This window comes from Marmota marmota, unplaced genomic scaffold (assembly GCF_001458135.2).
Source record: "Marmota marmota marmota unplaced genomic scaffold, marMar, whole genome shotgun sequence".
Taxonomy (NCBI): domain Eukaryota; kingdom Metazoa; phylum Chordata; class Mammalia; order Rodentia; family Sciuridae; genus Marmota; species Marmota marmota.
In genome coordinates this window covers 550,953-574,460 of record NW_025999982.1, presented here as the reverse complement: position 1 = coordinate 574,460, position 23,508 = coordinate 550,953, and the positions used below count along the sequence as shown (strand labels likewise).

The window sequence follows — 23,508 nt, the reverse complement described above, 5'->3', positions numbered from 1 at the left end:
TGGCACTCTCCTTTACTGGAATGGATGCCCCACAGGACCACACTGCTCCCTGACATCACACTTTTCAAAGGATGGGGAGTGTTCATTCTCATTTCTGCTTCCTCCAACAGTGAGCTGGCCACAGGCTGAGCACTGGTGGGTGCTCTGGCACAGGAGGAACAGATGGCTATATTTCTGGCATCTGGCACAGGGCATGGCATGGAATTAGAGTTCTGTGAATTTCTGTTGAATGATTGAATGGTGGGCTGCTGGACTGTCTCAGTTGGCATCAAAACTGATCTCAGTAAATTCCCCTGGGTGGATTTCTAAGGTCACCGCTTAAGATCCCAAGGGTTCAACCAAAGTGGGAGAAAGCTAGGCAAACAGAGTAGAGTGGGTTGTCCCCAGTAGAATGATCATTTCCTTCAGAGTATTAACAAATACATCATAGTTAGCCTTTGGGCTTGTTTAAAATCAGTGCCCAGATGAAGACATCATCATCGGATTGCACAACTTAAGATACCTAATGCTATTGATAACAGGATCAAGGGTCAACAGGATTTCAACAGACTAGGACTCAGCTAAATTCAACAGACCCCAGGACTGCCAACTGCACAAGGTCAAAGTAGGAACACGGGACTGGACACAGCTCATCTGGCAAGAGGTGATGTGTCAACTGAGCACAAACCCTGCCCAAGGCCCAGGTGACTGATGACATCGGGCGATGGAGCTCCTTGGGAACATCTCAGGGTACACTCTGGTCCTTGAGGAACAGGCTGCTGGGTCACAGTTCTGCTTGAGGTGGTCCCATGATGTACTAAGGTCTAGTGAGTCATCATCAGGGTGGGTTCTGGCAGAGGTGGCCAGTCCAAGGGTCCCCAGGCTCTGAGAGTCCAAGATTATACAAATCTGGCCTTGGCCCCCCAGAACCCAGAATGGCAGCTGCTCTCAATCCTAGAGATACACACTGACACTTTGGCAAAAGGCTTTATTGTGACCCTGTCCCTGGCTGTGTTCAGAGGCCAAGGAGTTGCTGCACTGCCAAGCGTCACCTTTCTCCAGCTCAGGCTCCACCTGGGAAGCAGAGAGGGGAAGCCCTCACACTTGGCACCCCTGGGTGCCATACTCCTGGAGGAAGTCACTGAGCTGGGCACAGGCTGCTCGCTGGCGGGTGCTCCGGCACAGGCGTTCAGAGGGCATTTCTTCAATCCAGCTATTTGAATCCAGCAGGTATTGGGGGCTGCAGGGAACAAAGGGGCTGTCAGCAGAGGTCAGGAGGATGGGCATGCAGAATAGAGAGCATAAGGCCTTGGCTTCTGAGGGACAGGGATGGGTGCCAGGGAGGTGTTCCCTAAGGAAGGTCATCGATGTGAGGAAAACAAGACAGAAGGGACCAGATAACTCACTCTCCTTTGAGGTCATATGTGGCCCCATCCAGACCCATGATCAAATATTCTTTCTCAGGCTCCAAGCGAAGGCGGCAAGAAGCTCGAACCAGGAAGTTGCGGGTCTGACCAGCAGCAGCCTTGGAATCCTTGGCTGAAGGGATAATATGTGCAAGAGCCATTAGAGAGGTAGGGAAGGCCAAGGGCAGCACAGGGCTCTGCACAGCTATCATTTAACCCTTACTGTCCCTGATAGGCATGTGCTATTACTCCCCACTTATAGGCAAGCCCAGGTTGCTAAGAACGTGTGCTCAGTCTGAACTTTCATGATTCCAGCTGGCCAGACCCCACACCTAAACCTCCCTGCCTCCCCCAGTTGCCCGCCTCTTTGGCTCCCTTCCTACTGAAGTGCAGGACTTGGGTGATCCTGGTTTCAAAGAGGCGGAAAGCAGTTCTGCTATCTTCTCGGAGAACATGAACCTGGAAGCCTAGGCAAGGGTGAGGGGAAGGGAAGGCAGGTTGGTCAGCAGAGGCTGAGAGACCCCAGACAGCAAAGAGGCCACACATGGGCCTGTGAGAGGAACAGACAATCCAGAGAGACCAAGACAGCTGGTCCCTGAGGGAAGAGACTAACCATATTCCACACGGGGATAGTAGCAGGCAAACTTCATCCTATAACCATCCTCATCCTGCAGCCCCCGCTCCAGGGCACGACGCTGTCGAGGGCATTTCCCTGAGGTGGAAGGCCCAGATGAGGGGTGCATTTGCCCCATCAGCCCATCTTCCCAGCCCTAGCCCAGACCTTGCCTCTCACCCTCAGCACACTGGCAGACATCAGCAGAGCACAATGTGGACAGAAGTTTGCTCTTAGTTGGTGCCCCATAAAACACAGAACATTTGTGCTCTGGAGAAAAACAAAGAGTGGAGTTAAGGCACATGTCCCTCCTCCACACCTCCCCATCTCAGGGAGCCCCCTTCCACCTTTTACTGTGCTGGTTCCTGGCATCCCAAATAAGGGTGCCGACCCAAACCTCCCCAAATGCTACGTGGTCCCCAAGTGCTCACCAGGGCTGTAGTAGTCATATAGGACGGCGCTAGCTGGCTGCACCAGCCCCACGGCCACCTCCTGCACAGCTCCAAAGCCCACACACTCCCGGGAGGTGGGGACCTGGCACCGGGTGGGGAAGGAAGATTAGGGAATCACTCCCCAGCCTGCAGGCTTCCGGCTGCCTTTACTTGGCCTGTTTCTATTCCATTGCTATTGATCTTATCTCTACCATCCTTCACATTCTGTTACCTTCCGGCCACCAGAACTCTAAAAACTGATCCCCAAGGTCTCTGATAAACTTTACTGTACTTATGGTGACCTTGCTCCAGTACTATTTGTCCCAATCCCTCTGCAGTCTTAAATTATGGACACATTCTCTGCAAGACTCCCTAAACTGAGAGTAAGCTTCTGAACCGTCTCTGGTTCCATCTGGAAAATCCTTTTTTCTCTTTTCCTTCCTAGGCCTGAGCCCTCCTTCTTCCCCCTGACTCCCAACAAACCCTTCCAGGTTGATGATTCTCAAACTGGACTTTAAGTACCATTCTTGCATTGGGATTGTGGCAGGACTTGTCCTCCAAGGCATTCTAACTGCCCTCAAGCCACACTCCTGACAGCCTTGTCCTCATTACCAATATAACTAGGGCCTCTGTTATCTGCCATAACCTAAGAAGACTGCCTCTAATTCTGCTGTGGCTCACGTGGGTCTCATTTTTGTCCTGGCTCCCTGCTTACATTCTAGGTTCTCAAGAGCTGCTGACACAGCTGCCCCCTGAAACTTCATAACAGATTCAGTAATCCCAGTGCCATCAATTCCCTTCCTGTATCACCCCTCCCCACTCACCGAGTCAAAGTACAGTAAGACATGGGGTCCATCCGTCTCAAAGTGACTCACATAACGGTCAGAGAGGGAGGTCAGCTGTGGAGAAGGGGAGACAGTTTCAGGTCAGTGGCCCTAGGCCTCAAACAAGCCAGGGCTTAGCATCTGGTGGTACTACAGGGATGGAGCAAGGTTCCTGAGGGCAGAGAGGGATGGTCTGGGTAGCTGACCATACCTTCTCTAGGTCAGCCCGCAGGGCATGGAATCCACTCAGAAGAGTAATATCCGCAATGGCCATACCAGACAGCCCCACCTTGCCATTTCGCCTGTGGAGAAATGTGGCCTGATGCTTAGGTTCCATGTTACTCTGTTCCAGATGCGCAGCCCCAGCTTCTGTCCCACCCCCATTCTCCTAGCCCAGTGGTTGCACCCAACATGGTCTGTTCAGCTCCCAGCACGCACCAGATGCACACAGTATACTGCACTCTGGATTCCTGTTCCTCTGCCACCTTGGGCACCTCCCTCCTACGGCGGTTCCTCCGTCCCTCAAACAGCTGCAGGGGTGTCACAGGCTGGGTATAGACACCTGGGTCATCACTGGCTGGAAATTCCTCATACTCATAATCCTCATAATCCTCATTTGCTTCCCCTGCACAGGGCAGCATGGTGAGAAATGACTGGGAGGCCACTCAGCCCTACATCAGCCCCTCAGGGCCCAAGGCCTCCCCACTCCAACACTCACTTGTGTAGTCTACATGGCCTATGACTGACACCTCAATCTGAAGGTCCGTGCAGGTTGTGTTCTTCATGTCCAGGACATTGTAGGTACGCAGGACCTGGCTCAGCAAGGGGCAGAGAGAGGACATACGATGCTTGGGGTACAGACTTAAGGGCATCACCTTGGGATGAGGGGTCTAAAGCCCTAGCCCATCTTAATGGTCCAACCATAAGTGGACACCAGATGGGCTGCTGGGTACGACATGAGACAGAGATGATGATGCAGGGCTGCCCAAGGAAGTCAGCGCTCTAGAAGGCACACAGGAGGCTGGAACGGAAAGCTCAGGAAAGGGTTCTGGCTGAGGCTGGAAGGAGGAGAATGAGCTTGTTCCATGGTACAGGGAGCAGAGGGAGTGCATATATGCAGGGAGAGCTGTGTGGATGTGTGGTCTGGCCAGAAAGGTAGGCAGGGACCCCAGTGTGACTTTTTTTCTAGGTGAATCTGACTGGTGTTTTCAGGTCAGTCTCGTTGCTATGTGGACAATGGATCAGAGTGGAGAAATGGGAGGAAGGGCCAAGACCATCTTAACAAGGGCTCTAGGACAAGTGACAAGGGCTCTAGGACACAAGTGAAAAGGCCCTAGACAGCAGGGGAGCAGAGCAGGAGTTACAGAGTCTATAAGGAGATGCTCTGGGTACTTCTAGATGGCATCTAGAGTGGTGGCTGGGCTCCTGGGCAGAAGGGGATCCCATCACTCAGATAAGGGACATAGGAGAAAGAAGGGGTTTGAGACCTGCTGTGTCTGAGGTACTGTGGAATGTGTTGAGCCTCTGGATCAGGAGATAGAACCTTGGCTGGGAACAAGATGTGAAGATAAAGGAAATGACAAATGCCCAGAAAAGGCGGAGACCAGAGCAAAAGGGAAAGGCCCAGGATGGAAGCAGGGGACACCAACCCTGAGGTAGCTTCTTCTTCCCCCTGACTATAAGTTCAGCCTCTAGGGACCCCTCACCACCAGCTCCTCCCTCTTCTGTGGGCTCTGCCTCTCCCCTGACTGGGCACTTGCACCGTCAGCCTTACCTTCAAGGTTCCCTTGCTGTTTCCTCCCACTTCCACATTAATCTTGTTGCTCAGGGAAAACTTTCAGGAACAAAAAAGAGAAACAGACATCAGAAGGACAGACGGAAATCAGTTTGTTGCTCTAATAATTTACCTCTTCCCTTAAAATATCCCACCTCACATTTCTAAAAGTCTCCACCTTTGTATGCATTCTTTCACTTGAGCCTCCTAAAACCATGTGGGACAGACTCCACATATATATGATTTATGGCTGAGAAAAGCAAAGCTCAGAAGTTTGGTGACACAGACAGAAAATCTTCCTAGGAGGACCTCTGGAAGAGGGCCACAGGGATTCCTGAAGGGTGACAGTGGGGATGGCTTCTAGACTGGCCCAGTTTTCATGGCAACCCAGGTGTGAGTGCGTTCACCTGCAGCTCCTCCTCTATCCCTTTAATTTGGTGGTTGTTCAGCTGAAGCACATAGGATTTGAACCCACTGCGGCCTATGGAACTGAGAGTCACATTGAGTCCCCGTTCCTCAGTGGTGTGGGCGGCGATCCAGTATGCAGACAGGGCATCCAGCGCAATCACTGTGTCCTAAGGAGGTCAGGCCAGGTAGGACTCAGCACTTGGTCTCAGAACTAGCCAGCCCCAGAGCCCATGGCAACTCCTACCTGAGTGCTGCGGAATCCCCCTTGGAAGCTGCCCTGATGGGTGAGCCAGGATGCCGCCTGATTGGCCAGCTCTGCTTTGCCCTCTCGAAGCAGCAGGTGCAGCAGGCCATAGGCTGTGGTTTCAATCCACAGGGCTGGGGCCTGGGGCATGGGGTCTGCTGGACTGCGAGGAGCCAGGGTGGGTGACACGACATTGTTCTGAGAACCAGTGACTGAGCCCCAGTACAAGTAATCTGGAAAAGAAAGGAGACCCAAAGGCAAATAGGGCAACAGATAGGGAGAGGATCCCAGTTACCTTCCCTCTGACTCCCTTCTGTCAGGCTTTCCTGATTCTATTCCCAAATCCTCCCTGCTTATGCTTTAATTCCTTCTCAGGGTCTCCATTCTTTCTCTTTCTAGATATATCCAGGTATCACAAGGACCATCCTCTCCCCACAAGCCAACAGAGTCACTGCCAGAACTCCCTTGTCCTTACCACCAGTCTCCTGGGCCATGGCCATAAGGTTGTTGTGGGCAACATCCCGCAGGTTCTGGGAAGCCTTGGACAGAGTTAGGGCATAGGCCGTGATGGCAGCTGCATGGGCACCCAGGAGCCCAGCACTTGCTTTTTCCCCCAAGAATGAGTTTGCCTTTGAGATGGAGGTTTCCTGGAAGAAAGCAAGGAGGAAGGTCTGGACTCCTGGGAGAACTGGGTCTGAATGCCTGAGTTCCAGTGATGGGAAAACCCATAGGTGTCCTTACCACTCTCTGCTTCAATTGCTGTGCACTCTGGTCCTGGAAGACAGCCAGCCCATGCTGAAGGGCAATGACCACGAAAGCAGTAAGAGCCACAGTCTCATCATTTCCCACCAAACCCCCCTAGAGAGGGGAGAAAAGATGTCATTCAGGAGGGAAAGAGGCAGAGACAGTTTTTGCTGGAGGTGCTCCTTGGCCCAGTCTCCCAGCACATCCACACCTGCATGGCCCTGTGGATAACTGGACATGGGTCCTGGAATGAGCCATCTGCCTGTTGCTGGGACAGCAACCAACTGGCTGTCTCCTGCAGTTTTTCAGGTGAGCCGCCCACCTGCTCCTGAGCCAAACTTAGAACCTTCAGCACAAAGGCTGTGAGCCTAGTGGGAAGGAAGGGACAGATGGGGATAGGAGCGTTCCCTCTGCAGACACAGTCCCACTTCCCGGGTATCTGATTATTCAACCTCCAGGGCCCCCTTCCAATCTCACCAGGTGCTGCTGTCCCTGTGTAACCAAGCCCCAAAGGAACCATCTGTCTTCCGAAACTGCTGGATCCGCATGTAGCCTTAGAGAGGAGAGGGGGCTGCTAAGGTGTCACACATTCTTCCACTGTTTGTGCCTGAGGCCATGCTTCCCCCTGCTTCCCCTCTCTAGCCTTCTGGGCTGCCCATCTTCCATTACTTGCCCTCCCAACCCCTAGTCCTGCTTGGCCCTGCACCCAGAACCTTTCTGGATCAGATCCACGGCACGATCCTTGGTCTCAGGGGGCAGTTTGCTCCATTGTTCTGTCTTGTCCAGATAGTGGGAGGCTGCCAGTGTGGGAGCCAAGTAGATCATGGTTTGTTCAGCACAGCCATAGGGAAGCCTCAGGAGGGCGGCTAGGCCCCCTGGGGATAAGGCCCCCTCAGAGCCAAGGGTCTCCAATGGATCCGAGGCTACGAAGAGAGAGAGGGTTGAGGATGAGAGTGGGTCTTAGGGTCAAAACAGGGATCCACAGGCTTCACATGTGGACCCATCAGGAAGGGACTGAAGGTCACCCCCACCTGTAACTCTCACGATGCTGCTGAAATCTCCATCAGGGATAATATTTGGATCAGAGTTGCCAGGAATTTCCAAGCTCCGGCCTCGGTGGTCTGGGAAGATGGGAAAAGTTAGCAGTCGGTCCTTCTATCCACATCCCTATCACCCCACAATCTCCTTAGGAAACTGATGACTGGGGTAGGGGTCACTCACCCAGGGGGTTGAGTTCATAGACAATCTCCTCCCTGTGGATGGCCCCTTCCTTCTGTCTCAGAGAAACATGGCTGTGAGACATCAGATAGGCCTATAGCCTTCCCCCTCCCCCACTGCAAACTCCCCTGGGACTGTTCCAACTTCAGGGAGTGTTAGGTCACAACAATAGAAGATGTAAGTGTAACAAAACACTGGTTTTGGGTACAAGAACACTGGTCTGGACAGCAGAGGATGAACTGAGGATGGGGGATAAATCTGGGAGTCCAGGGACTTGGATTCAGGGGTTGCTCCATTCACCTCAATTTGCAGAACCTTGGACACTGCATCCCCTACAGGGAATTCAAAGGATCCTCGAGCCACCACCTTCAGGGACATAGCAGCAGCTGCCATGGGCACCATAGAGAAGGCAACGGGCCGGGCAGAGCCTGCAGGCACCAGCACCTGCTGGGCCAGCCCTCCGCCCCCAGCCAGACACAGCCCCTCCACTGGGGACACATGGACGCTCACCTGGGGGCAACAAAATGGGGATGGCCAGAGCCCCAGACCAGTTAGGGTTTCCATCCCCACCTGTCCCTGGTTCCCCCACCCACCCCCATGTGCTCAGGCTCCCAAGGGGCCTCACAGTCAGGTTTTTATCCAGGTAGTTATAGAGGACAGGCCGCAGCTCAAGTTGCTCAAAGCGGCGGACAGAGACGGGCAGGCGGAGGTGCAGGTGGAACTCGCGGAACACTCGGAGATGGACCGGTGTAGCCACACACAAACCTGATGGATGGGGAATTTGGGCATGGGGAGCAGAGGTTAGTGGAGAGCAGGGTATGACCCAGCTCTGCCATTAGCCTGCCCCTTCTCTCAGGATCAACCCAGGTGCATGCTAATAGAGACTTCCCCAGATCCCTGGAACCCCTTCTTCTATTGAGAGCAAAGGGTTAAGCAGGGTGCCTAGGTCAAAGAGAAATGGGAGAAAGGCAGCCTGAGGCCCAGGCAGGGCAACCTTACCTGTGCTTTTGGACAAGCTCACGCCATGGATCTCCCACGTGGTCAGAGAGTCAGGGAGCCACAATGACAATCTAGCAGGAGAGGTGGAGAAGCCCTGTCACACCCAGGGCTGGTCCTAGACCTAACCCAGAGAAAAAGCAAGGTCCCCCAGGTCCTCACATTTTGGAACGGTCCACTGTCTCCACTCTCCAGAGCCAGTTCTCTGGGAAGAAGCTGCGCACCACAATATCATCTTCATGCATCAGTTCCTCTTCCTGTAGGACCTCCAGGGCTGGGGGCCATGGGGGATGGGAGTGAGGAGGGACCCTTCTGCCCTTCCAGGCACCACTGCCTGTCCCCCACCCCACCTAGCCCCTCACCTCGGGCGAGGCCCACCTGGCCCCTTGTCCTGTTCTTCTTGCGCAGGCTCTCAGCAAACTGGCAGCAGGACAGGAAGGGCTCCCGGCAGGCCAGCTGCAACACACGAGCTACTCGCTGCTCACAGGAGCGTGCCATGGGTAGCCGTGTCAGCCCATCCTGACAGCAGCGCTTGGCTTCAGGTGAAGAATACTGGCCCACTGCAGGCCAGGTGAGGGTAAGAGCAAGGGACCAAATCAGACACGCCTCAGCCCCCATCCCAACCCCTAGACCCACAAGGACTTGCCTCGAGAACATAAATGTGGGGAGACAGCCACCAACCCAGTTACTTCAACCCCAGAACTTGGTTTCTTGGTCCCACATACCACCTACTGGCTCACTGAGGAGTAAAAGGGCAGAGAGACAGATCTCTACCCTGATCCAGAAACAAGTGGACAACTTAAGTTGCTTCATGGGTGCCCACAACTCACACTTCTCACTAAATGCCTTTTGGAAGTTCACATTTCTCTTTTTCCGGATTTTATTCTCCTTGGGACAGCTCAGACCTGGTAGAGAGCAAGTCTACAGTCAAGTCCTGCCTCTCCTCTCCTCCCCTTCCCCTGCCCATCCCTCCTGCCCCTCTTCTTCCTTGACCCCACAGGCCCTTCCTCCTTCCTCATCTTCCCCTCACCCACTCTCTTTCCACCACTGTTCTCACTCTTTCTAATGGACGTCAACTTCTCTCCATCAGAAAAGGCCAGACCCGCTGCCTGGAACACCTGAAGGGCACTGTCCCCACCTCCAGCACCACACCCAAGGTCATAGCTATTCATAACTTCAAAGACCTGGTAAGAAAAAGCAGGAAACTGGAGGCGAGAGTGTCTGGGGGGCAAGATCAGCCACTCGGCTATGAGCAAGAGGGCAGGACATGGACAAATATGAAAGAGATATAGAGTGGGAAAATAGAGAGCAGAGGCCAAGAGGAGAAATGGACAAGGTCCAAGACCTGGGAGAAGAATAGGAAGGGTCTGTTAGGAGCTCAAGTGAGATCTAGGAACTGAGCTCAGTACTTGGGCTCAGGGAAGCAGGGGAAAGAGCCATAGGGGGCAAAAAGACAGGGGGCTCAACAAACCTTGCTCATGTCCAGGGGCTTATAGGACCTGCCACCCACAGCATACAGAGCTGTGTCCACAGCTCCCAGGGCCACCAGGGCTTGAGAATCTGTTTGCAGATGCAGCTTTACATTCTCCCCATTACGATAGTCCTTGGCACCATCCAGGTTCAGTTCCAGCTGGCAGAGATGGGCGGTGGGGGCAGTCAGAGTAGGGAGAGCTTCTTTCAATCCCACACAACCTCAGTGTACCCAAACTAAATCCATGCCCTTCTAGCAATCACCCTGTCTTCCTTTCTTAATCCCGTTAACACACAACACCTCTTCCAACCCCAGTCACCTTGCCCTCGCAGGCCTCAGCCTGGACATCCACTCGCAGGGAGTTGGCCACTGGGAGGCCTCGATGATAATAGAAGGCCACGAAGTAGAAGGAGGGTGCTAGGCGATGGTCCACAAACACAGAGACCGAGGTCAGGGCCCTCCTGTCCTCTCGATTCACAGACACAATCTCTCCCCGGGATAGGATCTGGGCCACGAAGAAGAGGACAAGAGTGGTTTCCTCTTCATTGAACATCCCCACCCTTGAAGCTGCACCCAACCTGTCCAGGGGGCTGTTCCATGCACCCTGCCCTCCTCTACTCCCCAGCTATGCACACCATGTAGTAATAATGAGAGAAGGTGTCCCCACTGATGCCCATGGCTTGCAGGTTCAAGTTGAGAGTGTCCCCTACACGAGGGGGTCGAGGATCCAGCCGCTCAATAGACAGAAAGCCAGAACCTCCTGAAGGTGGGGCTCGCACAGTGAGCCTGGCTATGGCTGGATAGAGGGAGCCTGCAGACACCTGGAGAGAGGGACAGGTCAGGACAGGGTCAATGGCAAGGACCCATGTACCCCACTCCTCTCAAGTTGGGCTGTGGACACTTCCTCTCCTCCCCCACTGTCCCCAAGGGACAGGGGAGCCCTACCAAGAGCTGCAGTTCTGTGATAGTCTTCGGGACAACGATGGGAATGCTGACGTGGCCAGTCCCATCTGTGTTTTGTTGAAAGTCTTGAATTTTAGAAACTGACTCAGAAGACAAAGTGGCAGAAACTTTTACAGGAATGCCAGAAGCTGGGGAGCCTGACATTTCACGGACCAGGGCCTACGTGGGGGAGAAAGAGGCTGGTAAAAGGGGGTGGTCAGCAAGACACAGGACCCTCCTGACCAACACTCACTCCCCGCCAATCCTGCCTCCCAAGGAGCAACCTGCAGTAGGAAGGGGGCCCCAGGTACAAGGTGTCGCTTGGTCTTGCTAAGATCCAAGGAGAAGGCAGATGACACAAAACGCCAGGATGTAAGCTCTGCCTCCTCCAACTCCCCTCCTGCAAGACAAATGGCAGTGAGAGTGTGGAGGACAGAGCTCTGGGAAAGAGGAATGGGAAGGTGAGGGGACAGCTTGAGCATGCCCCACCCTAAGACAATGAGCTCCTTAGCACCCAGGCTGAACAGTATTCATCTCCATTTGCTGAGGCCCAACAAAGGACCTGCACACAGAGGTGCGCTGGATGAGTGAGCTGATGGACAAATGAGCAAAACAATAAATAAATAAACCAAGATGGGGAAAGGGGCAGACCCATGCAAAGACAAAGTTGGAAAAAGACAAGGTCTTTTGGGTCTTTCCTGTCTTTAGGCCTGATATGAGGTAGCAGAAGTCCGGGGTGGTGCAGGTGCTAGAGAACACGATCAATGCTATAATTCGGATCTTGAATGTCCCTCAAAGGTCCATATGGAAAAGGACTGGTCCCTAGTGTGGCAATAGTGGGAGGTGATGGGACCTTAATAAGGTGAGGCCTAGTGGGAAGACTTCAGGTTATTGGGGGCACACCCTCAAAGGTGATAGTGGGACCCAGGACCCTTACTCTTCCTTTCTTTTGCTTCCCAGCCATGAATGGAGCAGTTTTGCTTCAACATACACTCCTACCAGGAGGCGCTGCCTCACCACAAGCCCAAAGTAAAGGGGTCAACTGGTCATGAACTGGAATCTCCAAAACCATGAGTCAAAACAAATCTGTATTTATAAGCTGACTCTCTCAGGTAGTGGTTAGGATGATGGGATGATGATTAATACAGTCAGCTCAGAGGTCAGAGACAAGGGGCTAGATTTTACTGGGGAGTCACCTACCTGGAGACTCAATGATGGCTGCTGCAACATACAGACGCAGTCCTTGGAGGTCAGCAATACCAATATTAAGCTTCTCCAGGGTACCCTGGACCTTATCCTTTGAGAGGGAAATGTGACTCTGGCCTTCCACCAACTAGGGCATGGAGTAGGAAAACAGGACATGGGGTGAGACTGGAGTTCTCCACTTCTCTGCTCCCCACCTCTCCCCACCTCTTTCCTACCTTGTTCTGAGTCTCCAGCCCCCGGAGGAAAGTCTTCTTACCATCCTCATCCTGGAGGGCAAAGCGCACATATGCTACCCCCTGCACTGGCTTCCCATAGATGTACCTATTACCAAAGGGAGAAGAGGAAGAAGGGAGGCTGAGGCCTGGTAGAAATGATAATCTGGGAAGGAAGGAAGCGGGGCTCTATACCCTGTTCATTCTGCATGGGAACAGGACCTGGCAGGAGCAGGAGCTATTACCTGGCCTGGATGTCTAATTCAATTTCGCCAAGATAGCCAGGTGCAGTCAGGATGTAGGGCTTTCCAGGGGTGATCTTCACCTCAAAGTTGGGAAGGACTGACCCAGAACAAAGGGGTAAGCAGGTCATACCCTAGTGAAAGTACCCTTCTAAGACCCCCTCCCCTCTGGTCTGTAGTGCCCATACCTCCCTGGTCCTGCCCTGTCCCACCATCTCTCCTTCTACCCCTTTTTTCCTTCATGAAAGAAGCTACCTGTCCTTCATATCTCCAGCACTCACCATATTTCTTCACCTCAAACAGGGTGCTTCTGTTGGATTCCAGACTGTCTGAGAATCGGGCTGAGATCTTCCAGGTCCCTGGTCTGAGGATGGACAAGGAAGGGACTCAACTCACCTATGCAGGAGAACCACAGAGAGCCAGCAGCCTGGTTCCCTAGGAGTAGGTCTAAGGGGATAAACCAGAGGCTCAGGAGGCCCAGGGCCAGGGCATCTGGGATGTGACCATGTTGAAGGTGGACAGCCCAAAAGGAAATGGGAATTGGAGTGGTGTAGACAGGGATAACTCCCAGGTGGGGGTAGCTCACTCTGAGATGTCTGGAATCGTGAAGTCATCCTGGAAGATGGGTGAAGGAACGCGGACCTCCTTCTTGAGCACACGGAGGCCAAAAGAATTCTACAAGGGGAATAGAAGTGGTCTCATGTGGGAAGTCACAGCGGCAGCCAGGGTCAGAAGGCCAGTCAGGGGACTCACCTCAACCATGATCGTGAGGGTGTCAGTGGATGGGCGCATCTTTTGATCCAGTGACAAGACCCGGTACCGAACTGGGAATGCAGAATGAGAGATGAGCAGGAGTCCGTGTGCAAAGGGAGGGTAGGCCCAAAGGGAGGGAAAGGCCCAATGGCGCTTTCTTTCAGGTTACCTCACATTAAGGAGAACCAAACATGTCCTGAGTGGGTTGGGAGGGAGTTAAAGTAGAGGGCCTGAGGCCTGTGCTTACCCCGTTGGCCAGGGTTGTAAATGGGCTGGTCAGTCTGCAAAAAAAGGTGTCCCCGACGAGAGGAGAAGAGCAGGTTAACACCCTGAATATCTGTTGTTCTAGACAGGGAGTCCTTCAGCCATGATGACTGGGCCACTAGCTGGACCTCAGGGCTTCTACGTAGTTCAAAGAGGCCACAACTCTTTGCATCATTCAGGGGGATCTGTCAGAAGAAGGAGAAGGAGCAGGTCAGAGACAGACACAGAAGAAAAATATCAGAGAGAGCAACACAGCAACAGGAAGGAGACCACTGAGGTGGGAAGAGAGGAAGGAAAGCCAGTGAAGAAGCCAGTCATTGGCAAGATTATAGAGGGGAACATTGGGGAGGCCCCCAGAAACAGCAGCAGAGGATGGGAGCCAGTTACCTGGAGACTGAGGAGCACAAAGTCTTTTTCTGAGCTGAGGGTAAAGTCCTCCTTTGGGGAGCAGCGGTGATTATTTCGGCTTGGGTTTCTCAGGAAAAGTGATCCTTTCACTACCTGTCCCCGGGGGGCATCCTGGAGCTGCACCCCCACTGATAGGGGGACCCCCAGATGAACCACAGAAGGCGAGAACAGAAGCAACCTGAGGAGAGGGGTGTCACAGACTTGACCCTGACCCTTCCACACCAGCTCTCCCTCACTCCCGAGTTGGGTTCTATCACCAGCCCTGCCTCCACCCAAGCACCCAGCATATTGATTGCCTTTAGTACCTGGGCTTCTGCAGAGACAAGACAAAGAAGCTGGACGCCCAGATCAGCCCCCAGAGGAGCCTCATGGCTGGAGAATCCAAGAGGAGTCAGGTCTGTCTGTCTGTCTGTTCCCTTCTGGTCAACTTAGGGTTCAGGGCAGAGTTGACTCTGGATGTTGCTCCTCCCTTACCCCAGCTAAGCCGGGAAACCACGTGACAGTCAAGAAATGCAACTGGCCCCAGGCCCAGGTGTTGGGGGTTGGGGACTCGGGACAGCCAGGACACCAGGGTCTGAGGAAATCTGGAGAAATCTTGGCCTAGAGATGGATCTTGCCTTCCCTATTAACCCTCCTCATCCTGGTGCCTGGGCACTGCCCTCTAACTGGGTATACCTGTGTGTGTACACATGTAATTGTGCTCATGTTTCATGAGCCTGCGAGGACCCAATGTGGCCTAGATGTACACACCTAACAAAACAAGGATGGGCTTCTAAGACCCTTGCCTCTTACTTTTACCCTGACACAAACTGAACCTCTATAGCCTTTCGCATTCTGTAGGCCCTAACCGAAAGCCTGTGGTTTAAGAAATGGGGTGCAACCTCACCACCCTACAGGGAGAACTGGCCTGAATACCAGAATTAACCCTTGTTCTCTCTGAGCAATGGAGAAAAGCTCAGAACTAAGGTTGGCTTTACCTATCTCTACCCCAAAATAAGACACCCAATCACGTCACACAAAATAAAGGACATCCAGAAAATATCAGAAAGCAGAGTATTTTATTTAGCAGTTTCAATCCAACACTAGGGTACAAGACCCCTCTTTCCCCAGCCTCCCCAGCAATCCCACCTTCCTGTCCCAACATAGAACAATAGCACCTTCTTTCCTGATAGGCAGTGGCCATGGTGGCCTTGGCACAGTTTCTGGCTCCAGATTCGTGGAAGAGCAGATAAATATTGCCTAGAGCCTACCACAAGAAAGAACCCAAGCTTGAACCTCAGCAGCATACACGGCAGCATTCCTGGCTTCCAGGCCTTCCCAAGGTGACCCTGGATCAGTCATTGTTGGGCAGGATCCCCAGGACCCTCACCCCACTCTGGGAGATGTGCAATGACAAGCAGAATCCTCACGTTTCTGGCAGGCGAAGGATGGTTCCAGAAGTGGTGGAGACACTATACAGGAGAAAGATAAGACTAAAGCCAACAGTGTAGGCCCAAGGTATGAGAAGAACTCAACTTGGTAAGGGGTGTTCCTGGGTCCCAGAGAAAAATGAGAGAAACTGGGCTTCAATAGTGAATTAAGCTTGTGTTGGGAAGAAATCCAACCTTGGGTCATTGCTCTTTCATCTCCCAGGCCAGGGGCAAGACTCACCAATCGACCAGCTGGGCTCCAATGAGGTCATGTACATGGTAGGCAAGGCCAAGTTGCACTGTGGCAGGTGCCCGCCGACCCAAGAGCTCCGACAGGAGAAGCTCCCGGTACTTGGCCTTCCGGACCATGCCAAGGACTGCCTGGCGCCCTGGAGAAGAGGTGGTACAGGAAAGAGAAAAGGTGAATAAAGCCTATAGGCCTGAGGAGCCACCAAAGGATGTTCTTGAGAGGTTGAGGGCTTGGTTGCAGACAAGTTACCTTTAACAAAGTACTTGATGAATCTCCCAGCTCCAGGTACAGCTAGCCACCAGCTCCCAGCATCACGGACAGTGAAGACTCCGGCCTTTACCAGGTGCCTACAGCCAGGGGAAGTCAGAAGAGACACAGCCTGGACTCTGAGAACCATATGTCCTCCCCATCCATTTATGTTTGGGCACCAAGTTTCCAGAAACATGGGGAACCATGCAACAGGGACCAGATAAGAAAACCCAACCTGGCGCAGGTGTCTGCTCGGACCATGCATGCTATTTAAGGTTTTTGTGCCCTTGCTTAATCCACTGTCCATACTGAACTGCCTTCTGCCCATTCTTTTCCTGTTATTTAATACCATTCTCTATCCTCTTAGATCCAGCATGAATAAAATCAGAAAGCTATAGTTTCTGCCAACCCCCTCATGTATTTGTCAAGTCACTCAGCTCTCCTGAATTCTGGTCTGGAGTTCTTTCGAAAGCCCCAAGTTAAGATAGGCCTCCTCTCTTGAAAGAAAGAACACAAACTTAGATCATTTTATTACATAAAAGAGTCAGCCTTTTTTGGCAGGTTTACTAGGAAGAAAAAGATATTTTGGATGGGACTGGAAGAAGGCAGGGAGGTACCAGATGCTTGACTGTTGGTCCTACAAATCTCACGTGATCTCTGGATCCCTGAAGCCAAAGGTCTGTGTCATTTGTTCCTGCTGAAAACTAAGGTCCCCACAGGCTGGAAGCACGGAGGCCAGAAATTTCTGTACTGCCCCAGCGTACGGTCGGCCATCACAGGCCTTGAGGACCTAGAACCAAAGGTAAGAGATATGGGCTAGTCCTACCCTCCACCCATCTCCATTCCCAGGACAGCATTTCTCTTCCTGATTTCCCTCTTACTCAAGACCTTCCTCCACTCCTCCTCCTTCCCCTCCTCCTCCTCTACTTCTCTACTCCCTCTCCCTCATTTTACCACTTACCAGAGCCCTAACCCTCTTGATGGGACATGGGATAAGGGAAATCATTTTTTCATTCCTCAATTTCCTCACCCTCCCCTGCTCATGACACACACATACACAGCTACACATACTCTGGTCCTGTAGTCTTCAGTGAAGACAATTCCATGGGCATCCAAGTCAAAGCCCAGCTGGATGATTCTGATTTCTCCCTGCTCTTGAAGTTCCTTCTGTCTCCACAGAGATAGAAATGAAAAGAAGGATTTCAGGGTAAGATGTTGTTATACTCTGGGCACAATGGGGCAGGGAGTCTTTGTTTGCCAGAATTGGGGAATTTTAATGTGTGGGGATATAATCAGGTGGTACACCAAGCAGCCTTTTTCAACTAGTTACCCACCTTCCCAGTCACCTGACTTATCAGTTGTCTGTGAAAAAAAATATATTTTCTAAGACCAGTTCTACGCCAAGCAGTGAGATAAAACAGTGATTAAGACAGAGGCCCTTCCCTCAAGAAATCCACAGTCTAGATATCAGATGGCAGAAGGTGGGGAGAAGTATTGGATAAAATGTTTAAAACAAGTAAAAATAGCCAGGTTCAGTGGTACATGCCTGTAGTCCCAGCTCCTCCAGAGGCTGAGTCAGAAGGAACACAAGTTTGAGGCCAGCTTGGGCAACTTAGCAAGACCCTGTCTCAAAATTTTAAAATAGAGTTGGGGTTGTGGCTAAGGTAGAGCACTTGCCTAGCACGATGAGGCACTGGGTTCAATCCTCAGCACCACATTAAAAAAAAAAAATTAATAAATAAAAAAGCTATTAAAAAAATTAAAAAGAGCTGGACAGGGGATTCAGCACAGTGGTAGAGTTTTTCTGAATTCAATTCCCAGTACTGAAGATAATAACAACAACAGAATAAAAATAAACTAGAATTCCTGTCTATAGGAATATAGCAAGAACCAAACACCTACTTGGAAATTAACTAAAATACTAAATATTATTTTAAAATTGTTTAAACATTAAAGAGATCAAAAGATAACAAAAATTACCAGACCTAATATAATATTTAAGCAGAAACAAGAACTCACAGTGGGAGTGGGACATGGAGAGCATTTGCTAATCTAATCAAATCTGTCCCACACATGGCCAAAAATAACTGGGCCCACAGGAAACAAAAAAAAAAGAAACAAATGAAACATACCAAGACTTTTATAGTGGAATTATCAAAAAGACAATCTTTTATAATGGCTATCAAAATACAGTTAGGTAAACAGAATAACTGTTCTATAGCATGGTAGGATAACTATAATACAGAAAACAATTTTATAAAGAACTAGAAAAGAAGAACTGGAAAGTTTTCAACACAAAATTATAAATGAAAAAGAAAATGATCATTATCTAATATGATGGTTACATACTGTATACATGGATCAAATAAGTCATATTGTATCCTATCAATGCATAAACTACTCTATGTAAAAATAAGACTATCCACTTTTACTTATTTGTTTATTTACTTATTTACTTTTGTGTTGGTATTAGGGATTGAACTCGGGTTACTTTACCACAGTCATTTGTCATTTTTTATTTTGAGATAGGGTCTTGTTTAGTGGCTGAAGCTGGCCTCAAATTGGCCCCTGGGTTCAATCCCTAGGAGCGAAACAAGGGGGCGGGATGGAAATTAAGCTAGTTATTTACGAATATGTACACAGGTGATATAAAGAACACCAAGGTAACAATTATAGCAGTTTGAATGGTGGTCAACTCCCAACTCCCAAGGATGTAAAGAATTTTGATCAGAGAAAGATATGTACAATATTGGCCATGTTTTATAGTTTGACCTAGGTGGTGGCAAGGTATTTCTTTATAAACATTCTGTAAATTCTCTGTGTACATTTATATTTTCTTTTGTGTAATTTTTAAAACTCTTTTGAAATATAAAAGATGTAAGCTAACACAAATATAAAAACAACAATACTTTGTGTGTGTGTGTGTGTGGTACTAGGGATTGAACCCAGGGGCATTCTACCACTGATTTACATTCCTAGTCCTTTTGATTTTTTATTTTAAGACAAGGTCTCCTTAAGTTGCCAAGGCTGTCCTCAAACTTGCAATTCTCCTGCCTCAGCCTCCGGAGTCACCACTACATCTGGCTAAAAATCACAAATACTTTTTAAAGAATTAGTTCCATCTGACCTGCTTTCTCATCAGACTGTACAAGTCTCCATTCTCCTTTTCTTCTTTCTTTTTGTGACTAGCTAACTCCAATGGAGAGATTTCAGCTTTTATTTTACTGGACCTCTTCAGAGAAAATTCTTTGAGTTGCAGGTTTTAACACCACCAACTACTCCAACCTCCTTGAATACCTCTTTACTTTCACATTAGACCTCTTCCTGGATTTCTCTTAACTGGCAATTCCTTCTCAGCCTCTTTCACAGATTTCTCTTCCTCTGTTTTTCTCTTACATTAGTAGGCCTCAATTTTTAAGGCAAATTAAGAATCACCTGAAGCAGTAATTTAAAAATGTAGATTCCTACATCCCTACATTCCACTCCTACAAGATATCTTAATTCATTAACCTTGGGTAAATCCCAGAACCTCTAATTTCTGAATTAGCAACCCAGACCATTCTGGGCTGCTAATTCAGAAATTAGAATAGGTAGAAATAAGGCCATATAGTATTACATTGAGTAACACTGCCCTAAATAATGGTGTTGCCAGCATTGTGGATATGGCCCTAGTATCTTACACTCTAAACCTGGGGTCTTTAACCTTAGATCTCAGAGGAACTGTGAAACACTCCCCCACAAATCATACATAATACTGTGTGTGCATGTGTGTGTCTGTTGTAGAGGCATTTTTCTGGCAAGAAATAGCTACTGCTTTCACCACCTTCCAAACATTGTAAAAAATCACTCCCTTTTCCTACTGGATCTCACTTACATCCATGTTCTGAACCCACTATCCATACCTCTATGACTTTTAATTCTATTATTACTGGCTCCAAATTCTCTCCAACAACTTTGGATGATCCGCAAACATGCCAACTCAACTTGTACAAAATTAAATGCATCATATGCTCCCCAAAGCTCAGTGTGCTCCTCCTGTATTCACTCCACCAACCATCTGGAAAACCTGGGAGTTACCATGAATTCCTCCCTCTTCATCACTCTCCACAAAGCCTCACTCACACTCCCCCTATCTTCCACACTTCCCTAAGTTAGGCCTTCCCCAGTTCTCAGATGCAATAGCTTTAAAGGCATGGCATTACCTCCAATACACCCAATACACCATTCTCTCTCCTGTTTAACATGCTCTACTAGCTCAACGCCTTCATTATAAGACTGAAATAGCACCACTAAACCGACCAGGCCTGTTGTGATCTGATGTATGCCTGCATTCCCAGAGATGGACGCTCGTACTATGTATGCCCCACGACTGCTTCCCTAAAAGCTTCGCTCTTCTGTCTCCTTGATTTGGCCTGATGCTTGCTGGATAGCTGGTGAACCGACTGAGGATCTGTCTGACGCTGGCCTTCGCGAGTGCCCACAAGGCAGGGAAGGGGCCTCCGGTGGTGGCCTTGACGCCCCTCACCAGTTGCCGGTCCGCCACGGTCCGGTCCGGCAAAAGGCTGTACACTTGGCTCCTCAGCACGATAGGAGGCAGCGCATCCTCGAACAGACCTCTCGGGAACAGCTGCACTAGCTCCTCGACCGCCGCGCGCGCAGACCCTGATTGGGGAGACAGGGACATTGAGACAGAATTAAGCGGGGGTGAGGGACAACTATGGGGGTGCGGGTCTCCCCCAAACACCTGGCTAGTGGAAGTGAGGTCCCTCCCAGTTAGGGTCTACAGCCCTGCCCCGGGGCTGCCACGCCTACCTGATTCACCCCTCAAAGGATCCGCTTCTACAGGCCCTCGCTCCCGCCGCTTCTTCAATGCAAAAGTCTCCGGGGCCAAGAGGCGTCTCTTCCGGCTCATATCCCCGGACTTTAAGGTACCGGGGAAGCGGCAGAAATTGAGGGAAGAGCTTGTGGAAACAGGGTCTTCCGGCGCAGAGTAGTGACGTAGACCTTTCTGGGAGTCTCGGGAGATCTTATCCAGCAGGTTTAAACAACGTGATGACGTAAGAAGGGTCCCACTTGTCTTGCCCTTTGCTAGGAGAGGCGGATACCAGCACCACTTCCGCCGGGCAGCTGCCCTATGCCTGCCGCTGATTGGCTCTAGCCGAGAGCGCTCATGTCCCGGAACACTTGGATGGCGCTAAGCCGCACCGGTGGCCACGTTGGGCTCGATTTACAGGTGTAAATCTCACTGCTACCCACACCCGCTCCACCCCCTCCAGAGGATTTGTCTGGCACCGTAGCGGGATCGTTGAATCATTGGAAGCAAAGGAAAAAAAAAAAAAAATTTTGCATTGCTCTTCTTCTGATATGCCCCCCTGACGTCATAGCCTTGCGGAAGACAAGGTTGGGGACTCTAAGGTAACCAGATATTTCATCTGAGTCCAGATTCCTTCCTGACCTCACTGCATTTAAAGAACCTGGGGGATAGGGCAAAGAAAGAGGTGGGCTGGCTTTGAGGGGCTGGGGCCTGCAAGTTTCAAGGCCAAAATCTGGTAGTCTGGAAGCTCACTTGGTTCTGACCCACTCTTTTTCCCTCTTAGGACTTTATGGAGCCCAGAGGGACCAAGAGAAGAGCAGAAAAGTTAGAGGTAGCTGAACCTCGGAACAAACTTGCCTATTCCGCATCCTCACTACCCACAGAGCCTGCACTCTACTCTGGACCCTTTCCTTTCTACCGGCGCCCTTCTGAATTAGGCTGCTTCTCTCTGGATGCACAACGCCAATACCATGGAGATGCCCGAGCCCTCCGCTACTACAGCCCACCCCCCACCAATGGTCCAGGCCCTGAATTTGACCTGAGAGATGGATACCCTGATCGATACCTGCCCAGGGATGAGGAGGTCCGAGAGGGGCTGGACCACTTGCTACGCTGGCTCCTGGAACACCGAGGCCAGCTGGAGGGGTGAGATAACCAAGAGTAGATCTAGAGACTTAAATGTACCTTCTAAAGTTAGGAGGGCCAACGCTGGAACAGGAATCAGTCTTTAGATTCTTGGGGAAGTGAGCTGAGCTAATGCTGTGTCAGACCTTTAGCCTCTTAACTCTTCCCTCTCAGAGGTCCAGGCTGGCTGGCAGGGGCCATAGTGACATGGCGGGGACACTTGACAAAGTTGCTGACAACACCATATGAGCGGCAAGAAGGCTGGCAGTTGGCAGCCTCCAGGTTCCAGGGGACACTGTACCTGAGTGAAGTGGAGACCCCAGCTGCTCGAGCTCAGAGGCTTGCTCGGCCACCCCTTCTCCGGGAGCTTATGTACATGGGGTACAAGTTTGAGCAGTATATGTGTGCAGGTGAGAGTTGCCCCTGCTCAGTGGCCCCTTTCCCCTTCCCCAGAGATTGAGATGCCCCCACCCCTGCTGCTGCTTCTCTCCTTGTGCAGACAAACCCGGAGGCTCCCCAGACCCCTCTGGGGAAGTTAACACCAACGTCGCCTTCTGCTCTGTGCTACGCAGCCGCCTGGGAAACCACCCTCTGCTCTTTTCCGGGGAGGTAGACTGCACAGACCCCCAGGCCCCATCTACACAGCCTCCCACCTGTTATGTGGAGCTCAAGACCTCCAAGGAGATGTACAGCCCTGGACAGTGGAGGAGCTTCTACAGGTTCAGGATGGGGTGGGCAGAGCAAGGACTGGGAAGGGGACTGGGGAGGATGATAAGGCCTAAAGGTGAGGGAGGAACAGAGGGTGGAGAGGGTCCCACTGACCCCTTGCCTTTCCTGTCAGACACAAGCTTCTGAAATGGTGGGCTCAGTCATTCCTCCCAGGAGTCCCAAAAGTTGTTGCTGGCTTCCGTAACCCAGAGGGTTTCGTCTGTTCTCTCAAGACCTTTCCTACCATGGAGATGTTTGAACACGTCAGGGTAAGACAGTGACATCACAGTTCCCACTTATATTTGCCTACCCCATGCACCAAGACCACGGGTCCAACATCCAGGGCTGCAGTCTGCCTTCCCCTTCTTCCAACCCATCCTCACCACTAGTCTTCTGCCTCCTCCTCCTTTGTCCACTCCAGAATGACCGTGATGGCTGGAATCCCTCTGTGTGCATGAACTTCTGTGCTGCCTTCCTTAGCTTTGCCCAGAGCACAGTTGTCCAGGATGACTCCAGGTGAGGCATTCAGCTCTGTGCACCCCCTCTGGATCCCAGGAGCTCAGTCTCTGGCCCTCAACTCACTCTCCCGTCTGCCCCCAGGCTTGTCCACCTCTTCTCCTGGGAGCCTGGTGGCCCAGTCACAGTGTCTGTACATCGAGATGCACCCTATGCCTTCCTGCCTATGTGGTACGTGGAAGCTATGACACAGGACCTCCCATCAGTTCCCAAGACACCCTCCCCAACAGAGTGAGGCTTCAAGGGGCCAATTCGTCTGCAGAGATAATAAAGGTTTTCTAAGTGGCTCTCCCTGCTGTGTCT

At 51.2% G+C, this 23,508-nt stretch overlaps 3 protein-coding genes across 4 annotated transcripts; 1 reads left to right on the top strand and 2 right to left on the bottom strand.

The window, feature by feature from the left end:
• Positions 1-950: 950 nt before the first annotated feature.
• LOC107143751 (complement C4-A) lies at positions 951-14,599 on the bottom strand. The gene is made up of 41 exons (XM_015487487.2): positions 14,441-14,599; positions 14,115-14,313; positions 13,711-13,912; positions 13,464-13,534; positions 13,297-13,385; positions 12,992-13,074; positions 12,714-12,810; positions 12,472-12,577; positions 12,251-12,383; positions 11,335-11,450; positions 11,054-11,230; positions 10,744-10,929; positions 10,428-10,613; positions 10,109-10,267; positions 9,695-9,821; positions 9,468-9,542; positions 9,000-9,197; positions 8,800-8,911; positions 8,641-8,711; positions 8,267-8,406; positions 7,942-8,151; positions 7,645-7,696; positions 7,455-7,544; positions 7,137-7,346; positions 6,901-6,976; positions 6,635-6,791; positions 6,421-6,537; positions 6,155-6,326; positions 5,680-5,912; positions 5,435-5,602; positions 5,028-5,087; positions 3,972-4,065; positions 3,692-3,878; positions 3,465-3,555; positions 3,254-3,328; positions 2,430-2,532; positions 2,179-2,268; positions 1,999-2,097; positions 1,769-1,852; positions 1,386-1,518; positions 951-1,219 (listed from the first exon to the last, which is right to left on the bottom strand). The coding sequence occupies exons 1-41, from the start codon at positions 14,503-14,505 to the stop codon at positions 1,078-1,080; spliced, it is 5,235 nt and encodes a 1,744-aa protein (XP_015342973.1). The 5' UTR covers positions 14,506-14,599; the 3' UTR covers positions 951-1,077.
• Positions 14,600-15,174: 575 nt separating this feature from the next.
• Positions 15,175-20,991, bottom strand: Stk19 (serine/threonine kinase 19). Its single transcript, XM_015487467.2, has 7 exons — positions 20,856-20,991; positions 20,569-20,705; positions 17,115-17,210; positions 16,694-16,833; positions 16,044-16,141; positions 15,786-15,933; positions 15,175-15,586 (listed from the first exon to the last, which is right to left on the bottom strand). The coding sequence occupies exons 1-7, from the start codon at positions 20,953-20,955 to the stop codon at positions 15,541-15,543; spliced, it is 765 nt and encodes a 254-aa protein (XP_015342953.1). The 5' UTR covers positions 20,956-20,991; the 3' UTR covers positions 15,175-15,540.
• Dxo (decapping exoribonuclease) lies at positions 16,721-23,492 on the top strand. Of its 2 annotated transcripts, none has more exons than XM_015487466.2 (9): positions 16,721-16,845; positions 20,889-20,971; positions 21,136-21,458; positions 21,641-22,002; positions 22,156-22,391; positions 22,481-22,700; positions 22,823-22,958; positions 23,111-23,205; positions 23,290-23,492. In XM_015487466.2, the coding sequence occupies exons 4-9, from the start codon at positions 21,647-21,649 to the stop codon at positions 23,438-23,440; spliced, it is 1,194 nt and encodes a 397-aa protein (XP_015342952.1). In that variant the 5' UTR covers positions 16,721-16,845; positions 20,889-20,971; positions 21,136-21,458; positions 21,641-21,646; the 3' UTR covers positions 23,441-23,492. The 2 variants fall into 2 exon arrangements, with proteins under 2 accessions (XP_015342952.1, XP_048660997.1); XM_048805040.1 differs by lacking the exon at positions 16,721-16,845 and adding an exon at positions 16,854-17,250.
• Positions 23,493-23,508: the final 16 nt, after the last annotated feature.